The following is a 23002-nucleotide window of genomic DNA, read 5'->3' as shown; positions in this document are numbered from 1 at the left end:
AACTTTCTTTAATCAGCTGTTCTTGCAAACTAATACAAAGGTGTTATGTTTTTCTACTTTTAACAAATAATATTTGATACATACCTCACTTTGGCAACAAAATCACATGACAACTGCTTCAAAAACTGCCTTCACTAAATAGTTACTCCCTCATTCATTGATGAAATGTCATCTTTACTTTGAGGGGCAGATTATGAGTCTTCTAAAGTTTCTGAAAATATCTCTTGGATTGCTATGATAACCACTTCTCATAAAAAAAAATCAGCATTTTCAGAACACTTATTTATTTATAAAAGAAAAATGCATAAATTATATTTAAGACCAAAGTGAGGGCACTAATGAAAACTCACTTATTAAACGTTAGTGAAGTCTCATTTTCTTCTAACTTTGAGGAGATAAAAAATAGATATGAGGAGATATTTAAATATTTTCTTCCCGTTGTCAAAAGGAATGGCAGGTAAGCAGTCACTCTGGAAACCATAGGTTTAGACTATTCACAAGCAAACCCAAAAGTCCAAAATAGGTAGTAAATTTCATTTTACTGAGGCACTTATCTGAATACAAGTTTCAAACGTGATGCGCACGGAGCAGGCACTGAGCTGGTGAGTGGGTATCACCCACCGCCTGACATGGAAACCTCAACCCAGCTTTGCTCCCTCTTTACAGTCTCAAATGCACTTAGAGGAGGAAGTCTAGGTTAGCGCAATATTTGTACATTTGGGAAATTTTAGTTCTTCAATCTACTTAAAATAGCTTAAAAACATAACAAAATTACATGTAAATATTGATTAGACATATTAAAGCATATGTATATTCATGTACAAAAGATGCAAAGAAAAGAGTAACTTTAAGGGTGTAAAATTCTTTAAACTATAAATTTAAGTGTATAATAAAACTTAGAAGCTTAAAATTGTACCCTTTTTGATGAAGCTAAAATTATGGAAAGAGAATTTATTCTTGATAATTCTTATTAATATTTAATGAAAAATAAATTCCACCACAGGCGAAAGAGGATTTAATATGAAAAAGGAACAGTAATTCAATTAAGCTTTTTCACAGCAGCAGTATAATAATGAGATAAAATTATTCTATTGAATTGAAAATACAAAATAAAAATAATCTCATTAAAATATGCTTCTCCCCTTTAGTTTGACCATGGCATACTTACTGTCTGAGTAGTTGTCGACCTTGTTTCCACATTAACTGACTATTTTGTTGTGGCTGCATCTCTGTTTCATTACCTTCATCTGGAAAACATTAAGTCATAAAATTGACTTGTTACATACATTAGAGGGCATCTTGATTTATGAAAAATGTCCAATAAAAATTTATAAGATTAAGAAAATGTAGGGGCCAGCCCCATGTCTGAGTGGTTAAGTCCGCACAATCTGCTTTGGTGGCCCAGGGTTTCACCAGTTTAGATCCTGGGCATGCACATGGCACCGCTCATCAAACCAGGCTGAGGTGGCATCCCACATGCCACAACTAGAAGAACCCACAACTAAAAAATATACAACTATGTTAACAGGGGGCTTTGGGGGGAAAAAGGAAAAAATTTTAAAAATTAAAAAAAAAGAAAAGAAAATGTAAAACTGCACTGTAAGGTATACCTTGTTTTAGGACAAGGTAAAATCTGTTTTTAAGTCTAATTTCCATAACAAAACTCTAATATAAATTCCTTATTGCTACTGGATGCCACTGACAGTAGCAGAACTAAAATAAAGACACTTCCCCAATATTTAGGTAGTCTGAGAATTTTCCTCCAGGACAAAGACCTGTCCAAATCAAGTCACACACCAAGAGCCCAAAGTACTATGAAGCATCACATCAGAATTAGAACAAAATACCCAAGAATGACGGTATTAAAAAAAAAAAAAAAAAGGAAAAAAAAAAAAGCCAGTTTGGTAAAGAGTAGATAGATAAGATAATCTGAACTCAAATCTATTTCCTTTATCAGTTATTAAATGAAAATCTCATGTATCCTTGTTAAGACATTCTTTGAATGAAAACCTCTAAGCCTTGTAAATCTTAAATTCATCATTTGGTAGAAGCTGAAACCTTTCAAGAAGGTGGTAAAATAAAAAACGCCTTCTCTATGATAAGTCTGGACTAAAGAATTTCCACACTACACTATGGCTCAACTTTAAAAATACAAAAAAGTTCACACTTTCCATCAGCCCTTATCAAACTGTAAGAAACTGCGATCTTTATAGTTTACAGTGTCAAGTGGAGATATGAGAGAGACTGGGGAAAATTTGTTTTATGATATTTAAGCATTTACTGTATTCTAGATGCTGTGTTAAAAACATACACATTATCCCTGTTAATCTTTACAACCTCAAAAGATAGGTGTTATTTTTTTTTTAGACAGGGCTGACAGCTTTTTTCCCCCCAAAGTATGCACTTTTTTTTTTTTTGGGTGAGGAAGATTGGCCTGAGCCATCTGGCAATCTGTTGCCAATCTTCCTCTTTTTTTTCCCCCCAAAGTCCCAGTACATAGCTGTATATCCTAGTTGTAGGTCATTCTACTTCTTCTATGTGGGAGGCTGCCACAGCATGGCTTGATGAATGGTGCATAGGTCCGCACCCAGGAGCCAAACTGGCAAACCCTGGGCCGCTGAATTGGAGTGCGTGAACTTAACCATTTGGCCACGGTGCTGGCGCCAAGATAGGTGTTATTACCATCCCCATTTTAAAGATGAGAAAGATGAGTTTTACAGGGTAATTGTAAGGTTTCTAAGTTAGCAATACAGTTGTAAATGTTCAAATCACGTCTGTTTGACTTCACAGCTCATCTATTTTCCTCCACATGCTATCACTGCAATGAGGAGAAATCAGAGAAATATACAAATAAAAATAAGAATTAGATTTTGCATTTTCATTTTTCTCCTAAAATAACTAGGCCAAGCTCTGTGACATACCAAAGAAACAGCAGTAGAGTTGATGGGGGGAAAGAAGGGTTTTTAAGTTAACTCAAAAAGGATGACTACTTTGGGACGACTTCAAAGAGGATATACTTAAAAAAAAACAAGGTAAAAACAGTATCCCAATACTAAGGAAAAACAATACATTTTGTTTCCACTGACCCACAAATTCAGGAATTGTGTATATAACGCAGTATGTTCCAATATATCCCGTTCTCAAGTCAAGTGAGTAACCTTTACTTGGCAAGAAAGAACATTACACTGGCATTTCAAAATACAAAAAATTTTAGATGTGAAAGAACTTTTGAGGCCATCTAATTTCCCATCAAAATATGCCTAAATCCTTTCTATATCATCCTCAGATATACTCAACTGCCTTTGCCTACTTTGGCAGCTAGTGATGTCACCAAAGTACAGTACATCCATTCAATGGAATACTACTCAACAAGGAATGAACTACTGATACACACCAACATGTGTAAATCTTCAATGCATTATGTTAAGTGAGAGAAGCTAGAATCAAAAGGCTACATTCTGTATAATTCTGGAATTCATATGACTTTCTGGAAAAGGCACACCATCAGAACAGAAAAGAGATTAGTGGTTGCCAGGGGATTAGACTGGGGAGGGAAGGACTGACTGCAAAGGGTAGTAGTAACAAGACTCTGTGCGTCTGTGAAAACACTAAAAAGGTGAATTTTAGTGTATGTAAATTATACCTTAATAAAAAACGTTAAGCCAAATCAAGCAAGAGTGCATCCTCACCCTCTTAAAAAAAAAAAAAGTGTATTCTTATACAGGGATAAAATCTGACTCCTTGGGTAACATCTGACTTTAAAAAAAGCCTGAGGTTAAAAAAGAAAAAGAGCTGTTGCACATGTGAACTTGATTTTCTCCACACTTCCTTATCCAGGCTAAAGGCACAGTGAGTAGTTATCAACTATCAGATTCATTCTTACCTTATCAAGTTCAAAAAGTGACATTATACAAAAGTCAGAATTTTAAAGTGGATAAAAGCTGAATTTCTTGGTAATATTAAAAGTATTTGACTGGCACTTCCAGTCAAGTTGAAATAATAGGGACCCAATTTATCCTCCTGCTTGAAACAGCTATAAAACAAAAATAACAAAACAAAAACAAAAACAAAACAGATGATGGAAGTTAAGACACTGGGCATCAGGCAACAGAGGACAGTGATCCTTGAGAGGAGAGATGCGAACAGGTGAGCCCTGTGACCGTTCCAGCTTACTGCCAAAGGAATGATGAGCACCAGAAATATATACTTTTTATATTATTTAAATCTCTTTAAAAGAGAATTAACTGTTGAAACAAAAATAACGTAGTGCGTGGTTTGTAATATACATAGAAGTAAAATATATGAAAACAACTACACAAAGACAGAGAGGAGAGATGGAAGTACACTGTTTAAAGTTCTCATACTATACATGAAGTGGTATCTGTCACTTAAAGACAGACTATAATAAGTTAAAAATGTATACTATAAATCTTAAAGCAAGCACTAAAATAACAAAGAGTTATAGCTAATAAGTCAGCAAAAGAGATAAAAATGGAATCATAAGAAACACTAGAGTAATCCAAAAGAAACCTGAAAAAGGAAAAGTACAGATTGAACAAATAGAAAACAAATAGCAAAGGTAAGTAGCTCTAATTATATCAATAATCACATTAAAAATAAATGCTAGCCTACACATCTCAATTAAAAGGCAGAAGTCATTTTGCATAAAAATATTCTATTTTTAATAAGTATCTGGCTTCTAATATTAAACAGGACAAACTCAAATATGGAAGATAAACAGATTTTAACATAACTCGAATTAATATCCTCTTAAAGCAGAAATGTGAAAGTTTGGAAGTGGAACAAAACAGAAAAAAAAGTCAAAGGGAAAACTAGTTTTTTGTGAAAAATGTTCCAGAAACTGTCTGGATTATCAGTTTTAGGAAAAATACAGTAAACAGATAAAAGAACAAAGAATGGAAAAATCCCTGCTTCTTAAGGTTTACCCTATTTGGATACACCACCTTCTACCCTCTCCTAGTCACTGTTCTTATCACTGTCATCTAGAAATCCCTTGATAATCAGGTTCACATGCTTCCTCTGCAAGCAAACTTTCACATCATCTTGAGTGAAGTTAATATTCATGTGGGTGATCCACTTCAGCCTCTCCACAACCACCACCCTCTGTAGCTGTCATACTTAGATCTTGTCATTATGAAGAACTGTCACAGACGCAAACTCACTCTCTGAGCATATCCTTCCAGCTCAATACTTCCAGTTCCCTAGTTCTTTGATTTAACTGGGACCTTAAATCAGGGGCTGGCAAATTACAGCCTGCAGGTCAAGTCCAGCCTGCCACACTCATTCATTTATGTATTATGGCTGCTTTCATGTTATGAGGGCTGAGTTGAGTAGCTGCAAGAGACAACATGTGGCCTACAAAGCCCAAACATTACTATCTGGCCCTTTATAGGAAAAGTTTGCTCACCTGCTCTACACCATAGCCTATCCCCTTACTTTTAGCCATTAGTCTCTTTTTGTGTTCACTTCCTTCTCTGTCTAGTTTTAGTTCATGGTCTATCACTTCAACCATTCTTTGCTAGCGCTCTCAATTTTCTTGTCTTCTATATAAACTCATGATCACACACCTCAACTGGACCCTCAGCTTTTCTCAATCCTACTATTTCCTAGTCCTCCTGTTCATTATTTGAAACCTTCTCTACTTTCTTAAACCTGAGGCCCTCTAAGCAGATAAACCCGTCTCATACATAAAGCGATCTCATATTAAATACCCACCACCAAACTGAAGCCCATCACCTAACTTCCTATATTCTCTATTGGTAACAATAAAAGACATGCTCCTCCTGCCATTCTCTAGCTAAGTTTAGAAGCCAATCCCTATCACTTCTTCTGATACCTTCCTATTTTGAGCATCTCTGCTCTCTCCCTTGTATTTGCTCCTCCTCTAAGAACACATCACACACACAATCTCACACACACACATCCACACTTCCTTGACCCATGTGTCCTTTCAGCTACGGCCCTCTAATCCTTCTCCTTCACCTTCACAACCTAAGCTTCCTGAAAGTTGACTGCACTTAGTCTTCATTTTCCACTCACGTCCATGTATCACCTCTCTCCTAGAACTGCTCACGATAAAGTTCTCAGTGACCTGTTTGTCACTAAATCTTAGAGTCACTCTTCAGCCCTCTGGGTATCAATCAATAGGACTGAAGGGTCCTACCTTCTAGAAAATCCTTCTTCTCTTGGTTTCCTCCTACCATTAAGATAATCCTTATCAGTTTTCTTTTCAGGTTTCTATTCTTCTAACAGTTTTTTAAACGTTGTCATTCCTCAGGGTTCCATTTTAGGTCCTCTCCCATTCTGCATAAGGTCCCTGGGTGAGCTGTTCCACTCCAAGGGCTTTAAGCATCAGCAGTACTATATGCTGATGTCTCTCAAATCTACATATCAAACCCATACATCCAACTGTCTACCAGCCATCTTCATTTTAACGTCTAACAAATAAATCCAAAAAGTGAAACCACCATTTCTTAAACTTACTTCTGGTGCGGGTTTTTACTAAAAGTATGAGAGTCATCTTTGATTCTCCCTTTTTTTTCATCCCCTACACCCAAACAAGAACTAATCTCTGCAGATTTTACTTCCTACATAATTCCTGAACAAACCCGCTTCCCCTCAACTCCACTACCAGCACCCTTGTCACGGTAGCCTTCCTCCTCTGCCCAGGTGGCTGTAAGAGTCCTCTAACCAGTCTCCCCCTCTCCAACTCTGCTCCTTTCTAACCCATCTTCCACACCAGTCAGTGTGATCTAAGAGCACATCCAATCACAAGAGACCTAATTAAGATCTTTCAAATGCCTTCTCATAACTACTAGGATAGAATGTGAACTCCTTAATATATTTTACAAGACCCTTATATCATATTTTGCCATTCCCTCCTCCCTCCACCCCCCACTAACTCCCTAGCTGTATCTACAAACACTCCTTCCCTCCCTACCACTACTATCCAGTTATTTCGTTTCTCAAATGTACCATACTCCTACCTCAGAGACTTTACCACCAGTACTCTGCCTCTGCCACCTCTCATGCAACAAAAATTTAGTCAGTCCACTCACCCTGGCTACTTTTTACTTGTCCTTCAGATGTCAACTTTAAACATCACTTCCAGTTAAGAAGCCTTCGTTGACCACTTAAGATTAGATTTGGTTCCCCTGCTACTATGCTCCATAACACCTATTACACTTCCCCATTACACAGGTCATTTTACCGTAATCCACCTTTTCCTTATCTTCCCTGTAAAAATCCAAGAGGGCACTGTTATCTTATTCACAGAATTTGGTGCGGGGTATGACAAGCACTACATATTTTATATTTGTCAGATGAATGGGTAGTTTGAATGATCGATAGAATGATGTTAGGTACTAACTAGGTACTGTATACTAAGAAAATAAACCTTGGAGTTAGGAATTATTTCCAGAATTTTTCCCATTTTATAGGTAAGGAACGGAGCAACTTCAGAGAGATTAAGTATTATCACAGGTATTTAAAGTGTCAGAACAGAGTCAAACACCTGATTTCAAAGCCCAAACTTTTTCTACTGAGCCACATTGTTTACTTATAAACAGTTTGTATATATTCCAACCAGGCCTTTCAACTCCTAAATTGATATCCAAACATTAGGAAACAAACTTTTCTACGTAAAAGTACTGATTAAAATCACTCCTTTGGGGGCCGGCCTCGCAGCCGAGTGGTTAAGTTCGCGTGCTCTGCTTCGGCAGTCTGCTTGGGCACAGACATAGCACCGCTCATCATGCCACGTTGAGGCGGTATCCCACATGCCACAACTAGAAGGACCCACAGCTAAAATATGCAACTATGTACTGGGGGGTTTTGGGGAGAAAAAGTAATAAAAAAAAAAATCACTCCTTTGACTCAGACAACATACTTCTAAGATAGTCTTTAACGAATAGCCTAGATTTAAAAAAAAAAAACAATTTTTTTAATTTAAGTACCTCTCAAGTCAAAAGAAGAGACACCAAAATAAAAAATAATACAAAACAAAAAGGAAAAAGAATATTCCAGTGATCAACTGTTATTGCTCGAAGTCTCAAGGATTCAATATTCAGCTGTGGAAATGTGTTAATAAAATTATTATACTGAACTGAACTATAAAAATGGTAGCACATTCAGAATTTACTTTGTAAAGTTCTTTCATACATTGTCAAATATAGAAGCAGTGTGGTAAAATGGGAAAAATATGAATTTTGGAGTCAGACAGACTTGAGTTCAGACTCGTATTCCCATCACTTAACAGTTGTGTGACCTTGGGCAAGCTTTTTCACTTCTTTGAGTTTAAATTTCATACAGATAAAATGAGAATAATATTATCTTTATTGAATGAACGATTTTAAGAGTTAAAGTTAATATACATAGAGCCTCAGTACAGACAGGTATTTCAGTAAGTGACATAAACAACAGTTGTTATTTTTCAGATATTTGATCCAGGAATTTAATCTGAAATTATGTCAAAAACACAGTCATCTGAAACACGGCAATAACTTTTGAACAACTTTTCTTACTGTTCCCTTACACCTCCTAATAAGTCAGTTATATCTGTATTCCTTAATATCTTTACAAGCACTATTTTTGTATTGTTTGGTGGGGTGAAGAGGAAGGCAGGAGAAGGAAAAAGGAGAAATAACACGAAAAGATAATAAATGTTTCAGCTGTTAAAAGATATTCTGGTTACAGAACCTCCTGCGAGTAGGAAAATCCAAAATAATTTTACACCTGAAGCTGAGGGGTTAGGGTCAAGGGATGAGGAAGACCCCTGTACTTGAAGAAGAAATCTCTTACCTCCAAGTTCCTATTCTCTCTCTCAGGATTTCAAGGGCAGGATGTACTTTGTACTGCACATCTCAAAGTTCCCATTAATACTGGGGAGACCCAGCAAGACACGGCTATGTTGGTGCATGTTACCCCATGAATTCTGATCCTTCCAGTAAGTGAAGAACATAAACAGAAAATGGGGAACTAAACGGGGAAGAGGGAAAAGGAAGGAAGGTGGTGGAAAATGATCTAAATGACACTAAACGGTTAGTGCCAAAAGACAAGTAGCTCAGAAAAACAATTAATATGCCAATAATTAGAAATTAATAGTTATAAATAGTGTTGCTACAACCTACTAGTATTAACTTTTCATTCACTTAAACTTCCTTTAAAATTAGCTTACCAGAATCATAGCTTGGAGGCTTCATATCTCCCTGATTCAATTCTGTCCCATATTTCAACTTGTGGTATTTGGCTCTAACAAAGAAATGAGAAAATACAAACAGTCTTAAAACATATTTAAATGAACTTTAAGATATGTAATAGGAGTAGTCATCAGTATGCAGTAGTCCTGGCTAACTTTCAAAGGCTCATAGCCTTCCACAGTGTAATACAAAAAGCGCTTGCCATTATTATTTTGTTGTTGTTATACCACCAAGTGCCATTATAACAAATAAAGAAGTAACACTGGGAATCATAAATCTTTCTGTAATTACAAATGAACCATAAAACATTCTAGTTCATGTAGTATTCAAATCTTCTTGATGATTATCAGAGTACAATTCTACTATCAAAAGCAGTAGATAAGTTTGTTTGTTTGTTTGTTTTGGTTTTGGTTGTTTGTTTTTAGGAAGATTAGCCCTGAGCTAACTACTGCCAATCCTCTTCTTTTTGCTGAGCAAGACCGGCCCTGAGCTAACATCCATGCCTATCTTCCTCCACTTTATACGTGGGACACCTACCACAACATGGCTTTTGCCAAGCGGTGCCATGTCCGCACCCGGGATCACAAACCGGCGAACCCCGGGCCACCAAGAAGCAGAACATGCGAACTTAACCGCTGCGCCACCGGGCCAGCCCCAGTAGATAAGTTTGGATTGTGAAATAAACTTGTAAAAGACTAACCTTTCTCAAAATTGAGTTTTTATAAAGAAAAGTCATCTATAATACTCTGTGCTTTGTCAAGCTTTACAATTTGCCAAGTATGCATTACAGTGAACAATCCAAGGGAGGAAGGGGGAGCCAGCCCAAATCATCCAAAGACATTCTAGTAGGAATGAATAATTTTTTTAACAGTCAAAGTATCCTTTGCCTTTTCAGGAAGAACTCAGGAAGAAGTGTGAACAGAAATTCTTGTCTATCTTCTTTTAAAGCTAAATGAATGTTATTATTTCTGGTTAAACTGATTTAACCATCTCAGATTTAACCATCTGAGACCGGAAAAATAATCCAGATAAGGTAAAAATTTGAAAGGTTAACTAAAAATGGCGATACTTACTTAATTTTGACTTGTTTGCTTCCCTGAAATATTGAGGCCATTTATAACAAATATTTGATGTAATAAGGGATAATAACAACAATAATAATTTTAAAAACCAAAGTAATAAAGTAATAAAAAAGGAATGAAAGAGTAACGCAGCCAAATTTGAAAGTTATTTTTTCTTTATAAAAAACTGAGCACTTACCATAAAGTTTTTATATTTCAAGAAAACTATAAACGAAATGAAAATTATTTGCTCAAATGCATAAAGTACTGGAATTCTTCACATTATTTGGCATTAATTATGCAGATGCAACAGAAAAATTAACATTTTATATAGAGGGGAATCTTAAGAAAACTATGAAAATTATAGATAGCTGATATTCTATTCCTTAAGGCAGGTGGTAGGTACACGAGTATTCTTTGTATTAGTCTTTATATGTTTTGCACCTATATGAAATGTTTTGTAATAATACATACCCACTAAAAAGAAAAAAGAATATTTATGTGCTAATATGGATTGGTCGCTAAGCTTAAGTAAAAAAACAAGGTACAAAATACAATGTACATATGTGTTTATATATATATATATATATACACACACACACACACGTGTTATATATATTTCATATGCATAGAATATTTCTGGAAGCATACATGATACATACGACATCAGTTAATAAGATTTCCTTTGGGAAGGGAAATCAGTGAACTGATTCACAAGGGAGACAATTTTGTGTTATTTGGTTAATTAACCATATGTGTATATTTCTATTTTTTAAAAAAAACTTTTAGTACATATTTTTGTTCCAAATTATCTAGAACATCTTTTTCTCTACTCCCAATGCTTCTCTTAATCACAAAGATTTCATCACCAAACTAAACGTTTCCTGGTCTATTTCAATGTATTTATAATAATGTTGATTATTAGAAGCTAAGATTTATAGCCATTAACTTGACTTAGAGTTACCAGAAAGCAAACAAGGTTCTTAATGTAATTGTCAATCTTCATATTTTTCAGAAACATACTTCATCTACCATGAGATAAAGTAACAATACCTCTTAGAAGTCAAAACAACAATTCAAAGTAACTAGCCTGAGGACAGAATAAAAGTAGCAATAAAATTTTATGAAATTAATTTATATGTTTTTGTTGTATATATATTTATTATATATGTATATACAAAGAAAAACATTTTCAAACAAAATACTGCACTACAGTGCATTCTAGTGGTCTTAGGAAAAACTGCAACAGAGCTTACAAAAAAGGGAATAGAAAATATTCTATATAATATATGTAACAAAAATAACAGCACTCTATGAACTAACATTTCATTACAAATTAGACAAAGACAGAACAAATGAAGAACTGCTGTGTTTACCACAAGCTGTGTTCCTCTAAACTACAGGCTCCCTACTGAATTGTCAAATTCACTGAAAAATAATTTACTCACAGAACCTTTCTCAACTTGGTAACACTGTTTTTGAAGTCAATATGCTAAAATACCTTCTCACTCATATTGTTTCCCATTGTTTTAACACTTCATCTCACTGTGTTACCAATCCTCTTATTCCCTAATCTTTTTCTGTCTAAATCTGACTGCAAATTAAATAAAAGATCTCATGTCTAAGAACTCTATGTTTAATATATAGCTAGGCCTCCCAGTTGGCCTTTACTGGATAAAACAGCATAAAAATGATATAAATATTATAATACATTAAAGAAGTCTCATTATAGCCTTGTTTCAAACTCTATTATTATATATAATGCACTAGGAATATAACATAGCATACCAATCACATTTTAAATGGTGATGCTAAAAATATGATTAAATCCAATGAACTGTTATTGAATTCTTATGACATGCCAAATACTACACCAGCTGCTGAGAATAACCTGCAGCTTGTAGTCAGTTAAGGGTGGAGGCAAGGAGATGCCTGAGAGAGAGAAATGTAAATAACTACAGCATACCGTGATGAGAGCTATGAGTTATATCAAATGTTATAGGAATTCAGATAAGGAATTATCTAATTCCGTCAAATGTGGTGTCAAACAGGGCTAGCAAAAAGAAGGTAGCAATAGATTTTAGCTAAACCTCAAAAAACCAGGAGTTTTCCAATCAGACACATGGAATGATGAAGAGGGTATTTCTCTCAAAAGGAACATCTTAAAGGTGGGAAAAAAATACACAGTGGGTCAAAAAACAGCTAAGTGTGTGTGTGTAGGCTAGAAAAGTTCTTGGATGTAAAAGGTTTTAATAAGAAGAACTTTGAAATTAGCTAGATATTTTCAAGCAGGGACATAACACCTGTGGTTTAGAAAATGAATACTATGGACTACTATGGAGGTGCAGGACGAATTAGAACATGGAGATACTAGAGGCAGGAGGACAGCTGGAGTTTTACAGTGGTACAGATAAAAGAGAAATGGGGAAAAATAAATGTTTCAGAATTGTATTTTATATAGTATTTCAGGTTCTTGAGTATAGAAGCTCCTGAATAAATCTTAGATTACACATTGTGCATTCTTGAAAAATTACATGTACATTTGCTCATTTTGTAAATTTTATCACACTTTAAGGAATGCTTTGATAAATCCATTGCTAGGTGATTAATCCTTCTGTAATGTTAAAGATTCAGTTTTACTTAATTTTGGATCTTCTTACGTGGGACTACCTAGAAAATCTGTAACAGCAATTCAAAATCATGATCCTTACGTAGGTGTTTACAAGTTAAATGACAAGACATCTGGAATCCGCTCTAAAATAGGTCAAGATGAAGCAAGACTGACGAAGTCTTGGAGATGGATATAAAAGATATTAGTCTCTCTAAGTTTATGTTTCAAATTTTCCTCAACAAAAAATTTTCTTAAATTGGCTTAGGGCATTAGAAAAATAACTTCAGGGGCCGGCCCTGTGGCTGAGTGGTTAAGTTCACATGCTCTGCTTGAGCAGCCAGGGTTTCGCCAGTTCAGATCCTGGGCACAGACCTAGCACCGCTCATCAAGCCACGCACAGCAGAACTAGAGGATCTACAACTAGAACATACAATTGTGCACCAGGGCGCTCTGGGGAGAAGAAGAAGAAGAAAAAGGTTTGGCAACAGACGTTAGCTCAGGGCCAATTTTAAAAAAAAAAAAAGAAAGAATTTCAGAATCAAAAGAATTGAAATATTCCAGAGCTCTGAAATTTTTTAAAAATTCCTGGCATTAAGGCATTAGAAAAATAATTCCAGAGTGATATGTTTAAGAGTTCTAATCCACAAAGAAATGCCTTTTTATTCCTTAATTTATTACACTTCAATAGTGCCATTACATCAGGAATAATCAAATCATTTCATGAACTTCAAAACATACAAAATCAGGGACTGTTTTCCAGGAGAATCTTATTAGTGAAAAAGAAATCTTCCCTAGACCCAGCCAATTCTTTATCTCTTCTGTTCTCCAAAGTCAAACTACTTGAAAAAATAAGTGACTATATCTGTCTCCACTTTATCTATCCTTCTCACTCTTCAATCCCCTGTGATCTGGTTTATGTTCCTGCTACCTCACTGAAGCTGTCTGGCAAGAATACCAGCAAGCTCCCAACTGGCAAATCCAAGTGACTATTTTCAGTATACAACTTACTCGGAGTCTGTTTGGCACCTGCAATAGTCAAACTCCCACCTTCTTTAGCTTGTTTCCAAGACACTGCTCCCTCCTTCCTTCTCCAATATTCCTTTGTTGGCTCTTCTTCCTCTGCCTTTTCTTCAAACGTCTCCATTTCCTATGGCTCCTGCTAGTCTCTCTCCTCTTCCCACAATACTTGTTCTGCTTGTTTCAATTACTCCTATAACTTTAAACACAATATTCATGATTCCCAGGCATACATCTCTAGTCATGAGTCCCATATACCTGCTTTTCAACTCTTCTTTAATTCATTACTAACTTCCAAAACTCTTACTCAAGTCAGAAACCTGGGAATCGTTCTTGAGTTATCTTTCTTTTTCATCCCCTATACCCAATCATATCCAAATTTTATAAATTCTTTCTATTTAAAATGTTTCACAGCTGATGCCTCTATTAACAGATCTTTTCAAGCCATCCCCCATATTGAAGTCAGTGTGGTCTTTCTAAAATCTATTTCACACTACTCCATGTGTAAAACCTTTCAACTGTGTGACAATTAAATGCAATATGTATTCCTAGACTAGATAGTGGACCAGGAAAAAAAATACTATAAAGATCATAATTGGGAGATTTGCTGGGAAAAAACTGCTATAGAGATCATCATTGGGCTATATTAGACAATAGAACTGTATCAACATTAAATTTCTTTAACTCGATAATGAGCTCTAATTATATAAGGGAATGTCCTTGCTCTTAGAAGATAAACACTGAGGTATTTAGGAGTGAAGGGGTATAATGTCTGCAACTAAGCGGCAAATGATTCAGGAAGAAAACAATATGCTATAGAGAACGAGTATGATAAAAGTAAATACAGCAAAACGTCAACTGGTGAATCTGGGTAAAGGGTATATATAGTTTTGCAACTTTGGTTAGTCTGAGATTATTTTAGAATAAAAAATTTCTTTAAACTTTCAATATTCTCTATTATATGTAAGACAAGTTTGAACTCCTTAGTTAGGCTCTCCATGATCTGGCTCTTGCCCACCTCTACCATTATCACTTATCAAATCAAAACTAACGTCCTACCCTCCATACACAGTGATTACAAATTTCTGAACACATCAAACTGCTTTGTTCCATGTCAAACATATCCTGTCTATTTTCTGAACCCTGCCTATCTGGCAAACACCTTATTTTTACAATGCTGTTCAAGTCTCATCTCCTCTAATTACACCCTCCTTTCTACTTCCACCTTCCAGATCCAAATAACCACTCCCTTCTTTGTGATCCCACTGCTCCCTGTAAAGACTTCTCATAGCACCTATCATACCGCACTGCACTTCTGTGGTTTACAAGTCTGTTTCCTGCTACTCTGAGCCCTCAAGGACAAGGACATATGTTTATACTTAGCTCCAGCAGAGTGCTTAAGTTGGATGGATAGAATAAATATGTTAAATGAGAAGGGATACACACATACATACACACATGCACGCACACACACACGCAATATCCCTGGTTACTTTAGTATTTGTATATTTTAATTCTTCTGTCTTACAAGATAATAAGATGTACTGGTAAAGAGTACAGGCTTCAGAATCAGACAGACCCAAGGGATGTGAACCACAGCTCTACTATAACTCTGCAACTCTACCCCAAGTTATTTAGTTTTTAAGCCTCAGGGCCAAGTACACAGCAGTTAATACATAGTTGCCATTATTAATGTTATTACTCTCTCTGTTTGATTATGCCTATAACACAGATTGCTCAAAGTCTCATGTAATTCCCAAGTCACATACTTTAAAAGTGATTTTTCTCCCATCTCCCCAATACAGCTTTCAATCAATCTCTCAAGGAATGAAAAGAACCACCTATTTTTCACTGAGAGGTCAACTTGTTTTCAATCCCTTGTGTCATTTAAAGATCCCACATGAAAGTGAATACAAGTCTTAATAAAGTTTTATCTATTTCCTGATATTCATGAATATCGTCTGCTAAATATTATTTTACAGTAGTCTTGCAAACAGCCCATTCATCAACTTCAAAAAGATGAGAAAAGCATGCGATCAAAAAGGAAGCAAAACAGAGAATTTTAGTATCACCTATCAACTACTCAATTACCTAAAACAAAGAACTGCCTCACATTCCTGACAAAAAAAATCTGAAGACCATCTGTTAAAGTAAATAAACCTAATTCATATGAAAACTTCCAAAACTCTCATCTCTGAACTATTGTCCTTTACTTGTGACTCAAGTGTAGTTACTTGAGTATCTTAGACAGAAGCAAAATAGAAAGGTAAGATTTACTTCTAGAGAGGTATGAATAGCTGATAGCAAAGTAACAAAATACCAAAACAGTCTACAAAAAGATTTGCAACATAGCCTGCCACAGCAGTTTTTCCCCAAAGAAAATACATCGAATTGATTGACACTAGATGATAAAAAAGGCAGTGAGCATTAGAGAAATTTCTTTTACAACCCAAAAACTATTTCAATTCCATAAACAAATGGATATTGATAGTTCAGGGAGCACAGAAGTTTCTTATGCAAGGACAAGGCACGGGAAACAAACGTTGCTAAATTTTTTTAAATCACATAAATCACTTTACTAATCATTATTAAACATTCATAACATAATTAACACATGACAACGATTTGTAAATGTTTATTACAGATATTTCCTAAATTCAAAAGTATACAGCATTAAATTTGGATTTGTTTTAGGAATGACAGAAAAATTATTCCAACATTCAAGAGAACACTATCACCTATTTTACTGAAATTACCTTTCCTGTTTAAGAGCATACTCCAGCATTTTGATCCTCCTCACAAGATCCTTCTTCAAATTTTCTTGACCTTTCCTTTCCCCCTGAAGGAAGGCAATCTGGGCCTGACAAGGCAAAAGAAAGACGAAAATCAGTTTAGACCAAATAAATTTTTTTAAACTTAGTTTAAGAAAGAACCTTTGGAAGATAGAACAATTAGATGTAAAAATATTTCCTTCACATATCTGTCACAAAGTATGTAAGTATACAGAAAGGCACTGACTGCAAGGGAAAAAGAAAGCTTCACAATTTTTTTTTTTTAAAGGACATCCACATGCATTTCAGACTAGGGATGTTAAACTGTGCAGTCCATGTCCTCTAACAGTCTACAGTCTAAAACAACCAATAGAGGGACTGGCCCGGTGGCACAGTGGTTAAGCACACATGTTCCGCTTCGGTGGCCTGGGGTTCACAGGTTCAGATCCCGGGTGTGGACAAGGCGCTGCTTGACAAGCCATTCTGTGGTAGGCGTCCCACATGTAAAGTGGAGGAAGATGGGCACGGATGTTAGCTCAGGGCCAGCCTTCCTCAGCGAAAAGAGGAGGATTGGTGGCAGATGTTAGCTCAGGGCTAATCTTCCTCAAAAAATAAAACAACCAATATAAATGCAGACATATGCAAAGAGTACAGTAAAGTTTGCTCAAGTGATTGCCTTTGAAGGCATTGAGAGGGTTTTTCTTTCACAAAGCAAAGATGGGGAAGGGAGGGAAGTGAAATCAAGAGTTCTTACAATACCCACGCAAAAGAAGAGTACTCAGAGCTTCACCATTTATTTATTTTTATGACGGATTCCTCGTCTTGAAAGACTTTAACCTGGACCTCCTCTACAAACAATAAATAGCTGCCTTTTCAGAATTCCCACCTTTCACCCCATCCCATATTAGGAGATTGACACGCAGAACAAAAGAAAGCGAAAGCTAGAAAAAGGAAAGTCAGAGACGATGGCCCTTCTTAGTTTCCTGCCCTCTCCAAAGAATTACAAAGAACACGACCCCTACTTTTTAATGAAACAAGTGGTAATATTCTTGTCTTTAGTAAACAGAGGGGCTAGGAAAAAACAGCTCTCTAGAATAATTAGAAAGACATTATCGTCCAAGAATTCAAACTATGTTGCAAACACTAATTTGGTAAAAGTAACTCATAACACCACTAAGAATAGGGCAGGAGGTCTATTCAAGGGCCCGCAACGATACCGATTTTCACTATTCTCACACGCTTTCCCCTCCGATTTCTACTATACTAACCTAGATAACAGCATTATTTATATTTCCACAGTGCTTTCCACTTAGGTAAGCAAGAATTTACATTTAATGACCTTATCATATCCCTAAGAAACTGTGGATTGTCCAACTAAGTAAGGTTTAGTGAGTGAGCCCTTAAACTTATTTCTACTTAGTTTGAATGATGCTCATTTCTATTTTTTTAGTACAATGATGAACATCCAACTCACCGAGTTTCTTAAGACTTTCAAGATGTAGGTACTGTTACGTTTTTTGTTTTCATTTCAATGAACTCTTAAGACTTAGGTTGCAATTAAAAGAAAGATAATTTTTATCTTATTGAAATAATTAAACACAACATAAAAACAATTCAATTGTATTCACAGAGGAAAAGACATCAAGTATCTATGATATCTACACTTGATCATAAAACCTTTTGAAATTATATATTCTATAATGAGATCGTTATTTTATATAAGCAGAATAATAATACATGCATTTAAAGACGACAAAAACGAAAGTCTTGTGCAAAGGATATGACGACCCAACTTATTAGGCCAAATAATGCTTTGGCATAGAATTCTATACACTCTTCAGAAAGGCTTTACTAAAAATAACAATCTAATCAGTATAATCATATAAACCAAAGTAATAATATCATCAATTATCAATTGGTTCCTCTCTATAACCTTTGGCTAGTTTTTTATTTCTGCCACCATCATTGATCCTGAATGATTCTGCACCTTCAGACTATAATACTCCAAAGTCTTTACTGTTACTGATTCACCAACCCACCAACTACTCATTATGTTCCCAGTACACCTGCTTCCCCATCCTCCTATCAATTCACAATTGGATTAGTTAAATATTTAATAAAAATAAAAGAACCAGAACCGATAAAACAGAAAGATTACAAAGAAGATGGAGGTGCCTGGGAAAGGCAAACAGAAAGGAGTAATAGAAATATCTGTGATATTCCTTGGTGATCACAGAATACCTCTGTGACATTTCTGCCAAAGATGCATAGCCTGAAATCCATGATAAGGAAACATCAGGCAAATTCAAGTTGAGGAACATGTACATTAACTTTCTTATAATCTCCAAAAGTGTCAGTTCATAAAAGTCAAGGAAAGACTGTTTCAGTCTTTAGTCTCTTGAAGGAGAGTAAAAAGACATGAAAACCAAATGTAATGCATGATTCTGGACTGGATTTGGCTATAAAAGGACATTACTGGGACAATTGGTGAAACATGAATGGGGATTAGATGTTAGTAAAACATCAGTGTTAATTTGCTGATTTTGATGGCTATATGTAGTTATATAGGATAGTACTTGTTTATAGGAAATAAACATTCAAGTATTTGGTGGGAGGCAATGGGCCATCAGGTTGGCTGGCAACTTGCCCTCAAATGGTTCAGGAAAAAACTTCTCTGTACTGCCCTTGCAGCTTTTCTGCCAATATAAGATTTTTTTAAAATATTTTTTTGTTTTGAAACAAACACTATACCAACTTCCTTAATGTAAGATACAAACAATTCAATTCAAAGCCAGCATTATGTGTAAAGGAGAAACTCTGGAAACACTGACAATCAGGAACAAAACAAGGATGCCCATTTTTCAGCATAAATATTTAACACTGTTCTGGAGATGGTGGCCAATGTCAACAGTCAAGAAAGAAATAACTTTAAAACTAGGAAAGGAGAAATAAAATTATTATTATCTGCAAATGATATGAGTGGATACCTGGAAAATCCAAGAAAATAGACTATAAACTATTACAAACAATAGAGGAATTTTAGTAAAGTAGTTGCATATTAAAATAGTAAATTGGGGGACCGGCCCCGTCGCTGAGTGGTTAAGTTTGCACGCTCTGTTGCGGCGGTCCAGGGTTTTGCCAGTTCGGATCCTGGGCGTGGACATGGCACCACTCGTCAGGCCACGTTGACGCAGCGTCCCACATGCCACAACTAGAAGGACCTGCAACTAAGATATATAACTATGTACTGGAGGGACTGGGGAGATAAAGCAGGAAAAAAAAAAAAAAGATTGGCAACAATAGTTAGCTCAGGTGCCAATCTTAAAAAAAAAAACAACTAAACTGAAAACCATGGGCTTCTATAAAAACAATCAGATAATATAATGAAAGAAAACAATTCCATATATAATAATAACAAAATGAAAATACAATTAGAAAAAACTTTACAAGAGAAAAATAAGACCTATGCAAAGAAGATTTTAAATGCTACTAAGGAGCACAAAAAAAAATGACTTGAACAAATGAGAAGTAAAACCATGTTCTTAAAAAAGAAGACTCCAGGGGCTGGCCCTGTGGCTGAGTGGTTAAGTTCCCGCACTCCGCTTTGGTGGCCCAGGGTTTCACCGGTTTGGATCCTTGGCGTGGACGTGGCACTGCTCAGCAAGTCATGCTGAGGCAGCATCCCACATGCCACAACTAGAAGGACCCACAACTAAAAATACACAACTGTGTACCAGGGTGCTTTGGGGAGAAAAAGGAAAAATTTTAAAAAATCTAAAAAAAAAAAAAAAAAAAAAGACTCCACATTACAATGATTTTATTTCTCCCTAAATTAATCTTTAAAATTATGCAAGCCCAACTAAATTACCAACACGGTGTTTTTTAAACACATGATGCATGATTCTAAAGTACACATGGAAAAATAAGCAAGAACAAATTATTTAAAAGTCCTAAAAATTTTTCAAACATTATCATTCCATAGTCATTTAAAAAGTGGTACTGATGCATGAACAGACCGAGCTATGGTAGATACAATTCAAAAACAAACCCAAATCCACAGAGGAATTTAGTATAAGCTAAAGGTGACACTGCACATCATTGGGGAAAATGTAGATTATTCAATAAATGTTGATGGGCAGCCATCTGGAAAATATTTCTCACATCAAAACAAATGCCAAATGGATAAAAAAATTTTAAAGGAAGCACAAAAATATTAGAAGAAAAGGTAGGATTTGATTTTGTTTTAATAATCTCAGGGTTTGGCATGCCTTTCTGAGAATATGACAAAACCCAAAGCCATAAAAGACTAATAAATTTCACCTCAAAAAGCAAAATGTTTACATACAGCAATAAAAAAGTTACTGAAAAACTATGAGAAATAGGACATTTCTTTTTTGACATATGTCAAAACAAAAACAGGACAAGCAGTCATATCACAAATCACGAGAGTTTGCTTTTCTCAGTATATTAAGAGGACTTACAAATTAACAAGAAAAAAAACAAGAACTCAATAGAAAAACATTCAAAGGACACGTTGATAGAGAGGAAATACAAAAGACTCAAATATATTAAAAAGATGCTCAATCTCACAGGAGAGAGAAATGCCAATTAAAATTAGAATCAGATTTCCCCTTTTCCGCCAGACTAATAAATAATAAAGGTCAATAATTTAAAATATAATATGTTGAGAAAAAGGCATTTGTATGCTAGCTTTGGTAGTATAAAGCATTTTCATCACTACGGGGGACAATATCTATCAACTTTGTAAATACATACACCCTTTACCCAGCAATTCTAATTCTAGATTCTTATCCTTCAAATGTATTTACAGATGTGTGAAATGATATACTGAAAAAATACAGATAAGAATGTATGGACAATCCAAATGTCCATCTACAGGGAACTGGTTAAATAAATTATGAACATAATTGGAAGAAAATTAGGTCCTGAACTAAGACTTATAAGAACAGAGGAAGAAAGAATCAATCTCAATTTTTTTCCCCTCTGGAAAACTTTACTTAGTTAGAAACAAAAGGTCTTAGAACATACGTTCTTACAGAAGGAATCTAATTTGTTTTGTAAAAACAACCTGAATCTAAAACATAGCTACTGGTATATAAATCCTTACCTTTTCAAAATAAAGATTAAATGCCAGGTAAAGATTCTCCTAATATGGCAGGATACTGTTGTCTGAATTGGGTTATTTAATTAAAAAGGAGGGGGACAAGGAGAGACAGAAGGGACAGAAGAAAGGAGAAAAGAAAGAGGAGAAGGAAAGTGGGATACATTTATATGAAGGGATACTAAAAAGAAGCCAGTTCTAAATATATTCATATTGAATGATATCCAAGATAGATTAAATGAAAAAAAGCAAGACACAGAACAATACATGTAGTTTGCAACCACTGGTTTTCTTAAAAAAAAGAAAAAAAAAAAGGTAAATATATCATTATGCTTCTATGTGTAGGTAACATGTCTGGAATGATTTACAAGCATGTAATTAGTGTAAATGTCTCCAGACAAAGTAACTGGGTGGTTGGGAGGGAGAGAAACGAGTTAAACCTTCCTTTAAATGTATACTTTTCCATGTACCATTAAGTTACTATTTGACTACTTTTTAACTCTGTCTGCACTAATGTCACCTCAAAGTTCTCAGAGTGTACTCTCCTAAACTTTCCAAAATTCTAGGAACAAAAGTGAGATTAAGACATGCAATTGAAATCTTAGGAAAAAATTGGAAAAACTAAAGAAATTCAATCTGATCAAGCAGATATGGTATGAAAATAGCTTTCAAGTGTCACAAATTATATATTTTTAAAAATCATAAGTCATCATACTTTCATTTATCTGTACAAGTAAATTTTGAAAGGAAAACTTTGGAATTACCTTCAAGGAAAATGAATGTTAAAATTTCCATGATGCTTTATAAGTTTTTTACATTATGTATCTAAAATCAGGCCTTCCAGTTCCTAACCATTGGAAATAAAAAAGATAAAAACAACTGTAACTGTATATTTTATGATCTACATGGTAAACGGGAAATTTATTTTGTATTATTTTCAATTCTAACTTGTCAAAAGGATATCTATATAAGGAATATAAATCTGCTGTACCTAAGCAGGTTTATCTGCACACACAGGAATATCTAACAAACTTTTAAGCGTACCATTTAACGTATTGAAACCATTTAAACTATCCTGTACTCTAAAATTAAACAGGGTTAAAATTCAAAACTGAAATCACTGAAAAGTATATTCAAAAACAAAAATACAGAAAATACTAGTTTGGGTTGGATACTTTTCAGTTGTTTCTTGATCATCTGCT

The 23002-nt window shown here is 35.1% G+C and overlaps 1 protein-coding gene across 2 annotated transcripts in view; it reads right to left on the bottom strand.

Annotated features, from left to right (window-relative positions):
- The window catches only part of STRN (striatin), a 98358-nt gene that overhangs the window by 40192 nt on the left and 35164 nt on the right, over nucleotides 1–23002 (bottom strand). Inside the window, exons 2-4 of one of the 2 annotated variants that reach the window (XM_023619241.2) lie at nucleotides 16664–16767; nucleotides 9197–9270; nucleotides 1169–1247 (exon numbers count right to left, since the gene is read on the bottom strand). In XM_023619241.2, coding sequence (XP_023475009.1) covers nucleotides 1169–1247; nucleotides 9197–9270; nucleotides 16664–16767 — 257 coding nt within the window. The remainder of the gene's footprint in view (nucleotides 1–1168; nucleotides 1248–9196; nucleotides 9271–16663; nucleotides 16768–23002) is intronic. The other variant, XM_070236448.1, reaches the window with a different exon arrangement.

The sequence above is a fragment of the Equus caballus genome, chromosome 15 (assembly GCF_041296265.1).
Source record: "Equus caballus isolate H_3958 breed thoroughbred chromosome 15, TB-T2T, whole genome shotgun sequence".
Classification (NCBI taxonomy): domain Eukaryota; kingdom Metazoa; phylum Chordata; class Mammalia; order Perissodactyla; family Equidae; genus Equus; species Equus caballus.
The sequence above is the reverse complement of the archived record's forward strand: the minus strand, read 5'-3'. Positions and strand labels throughout refer to the sequence as shown.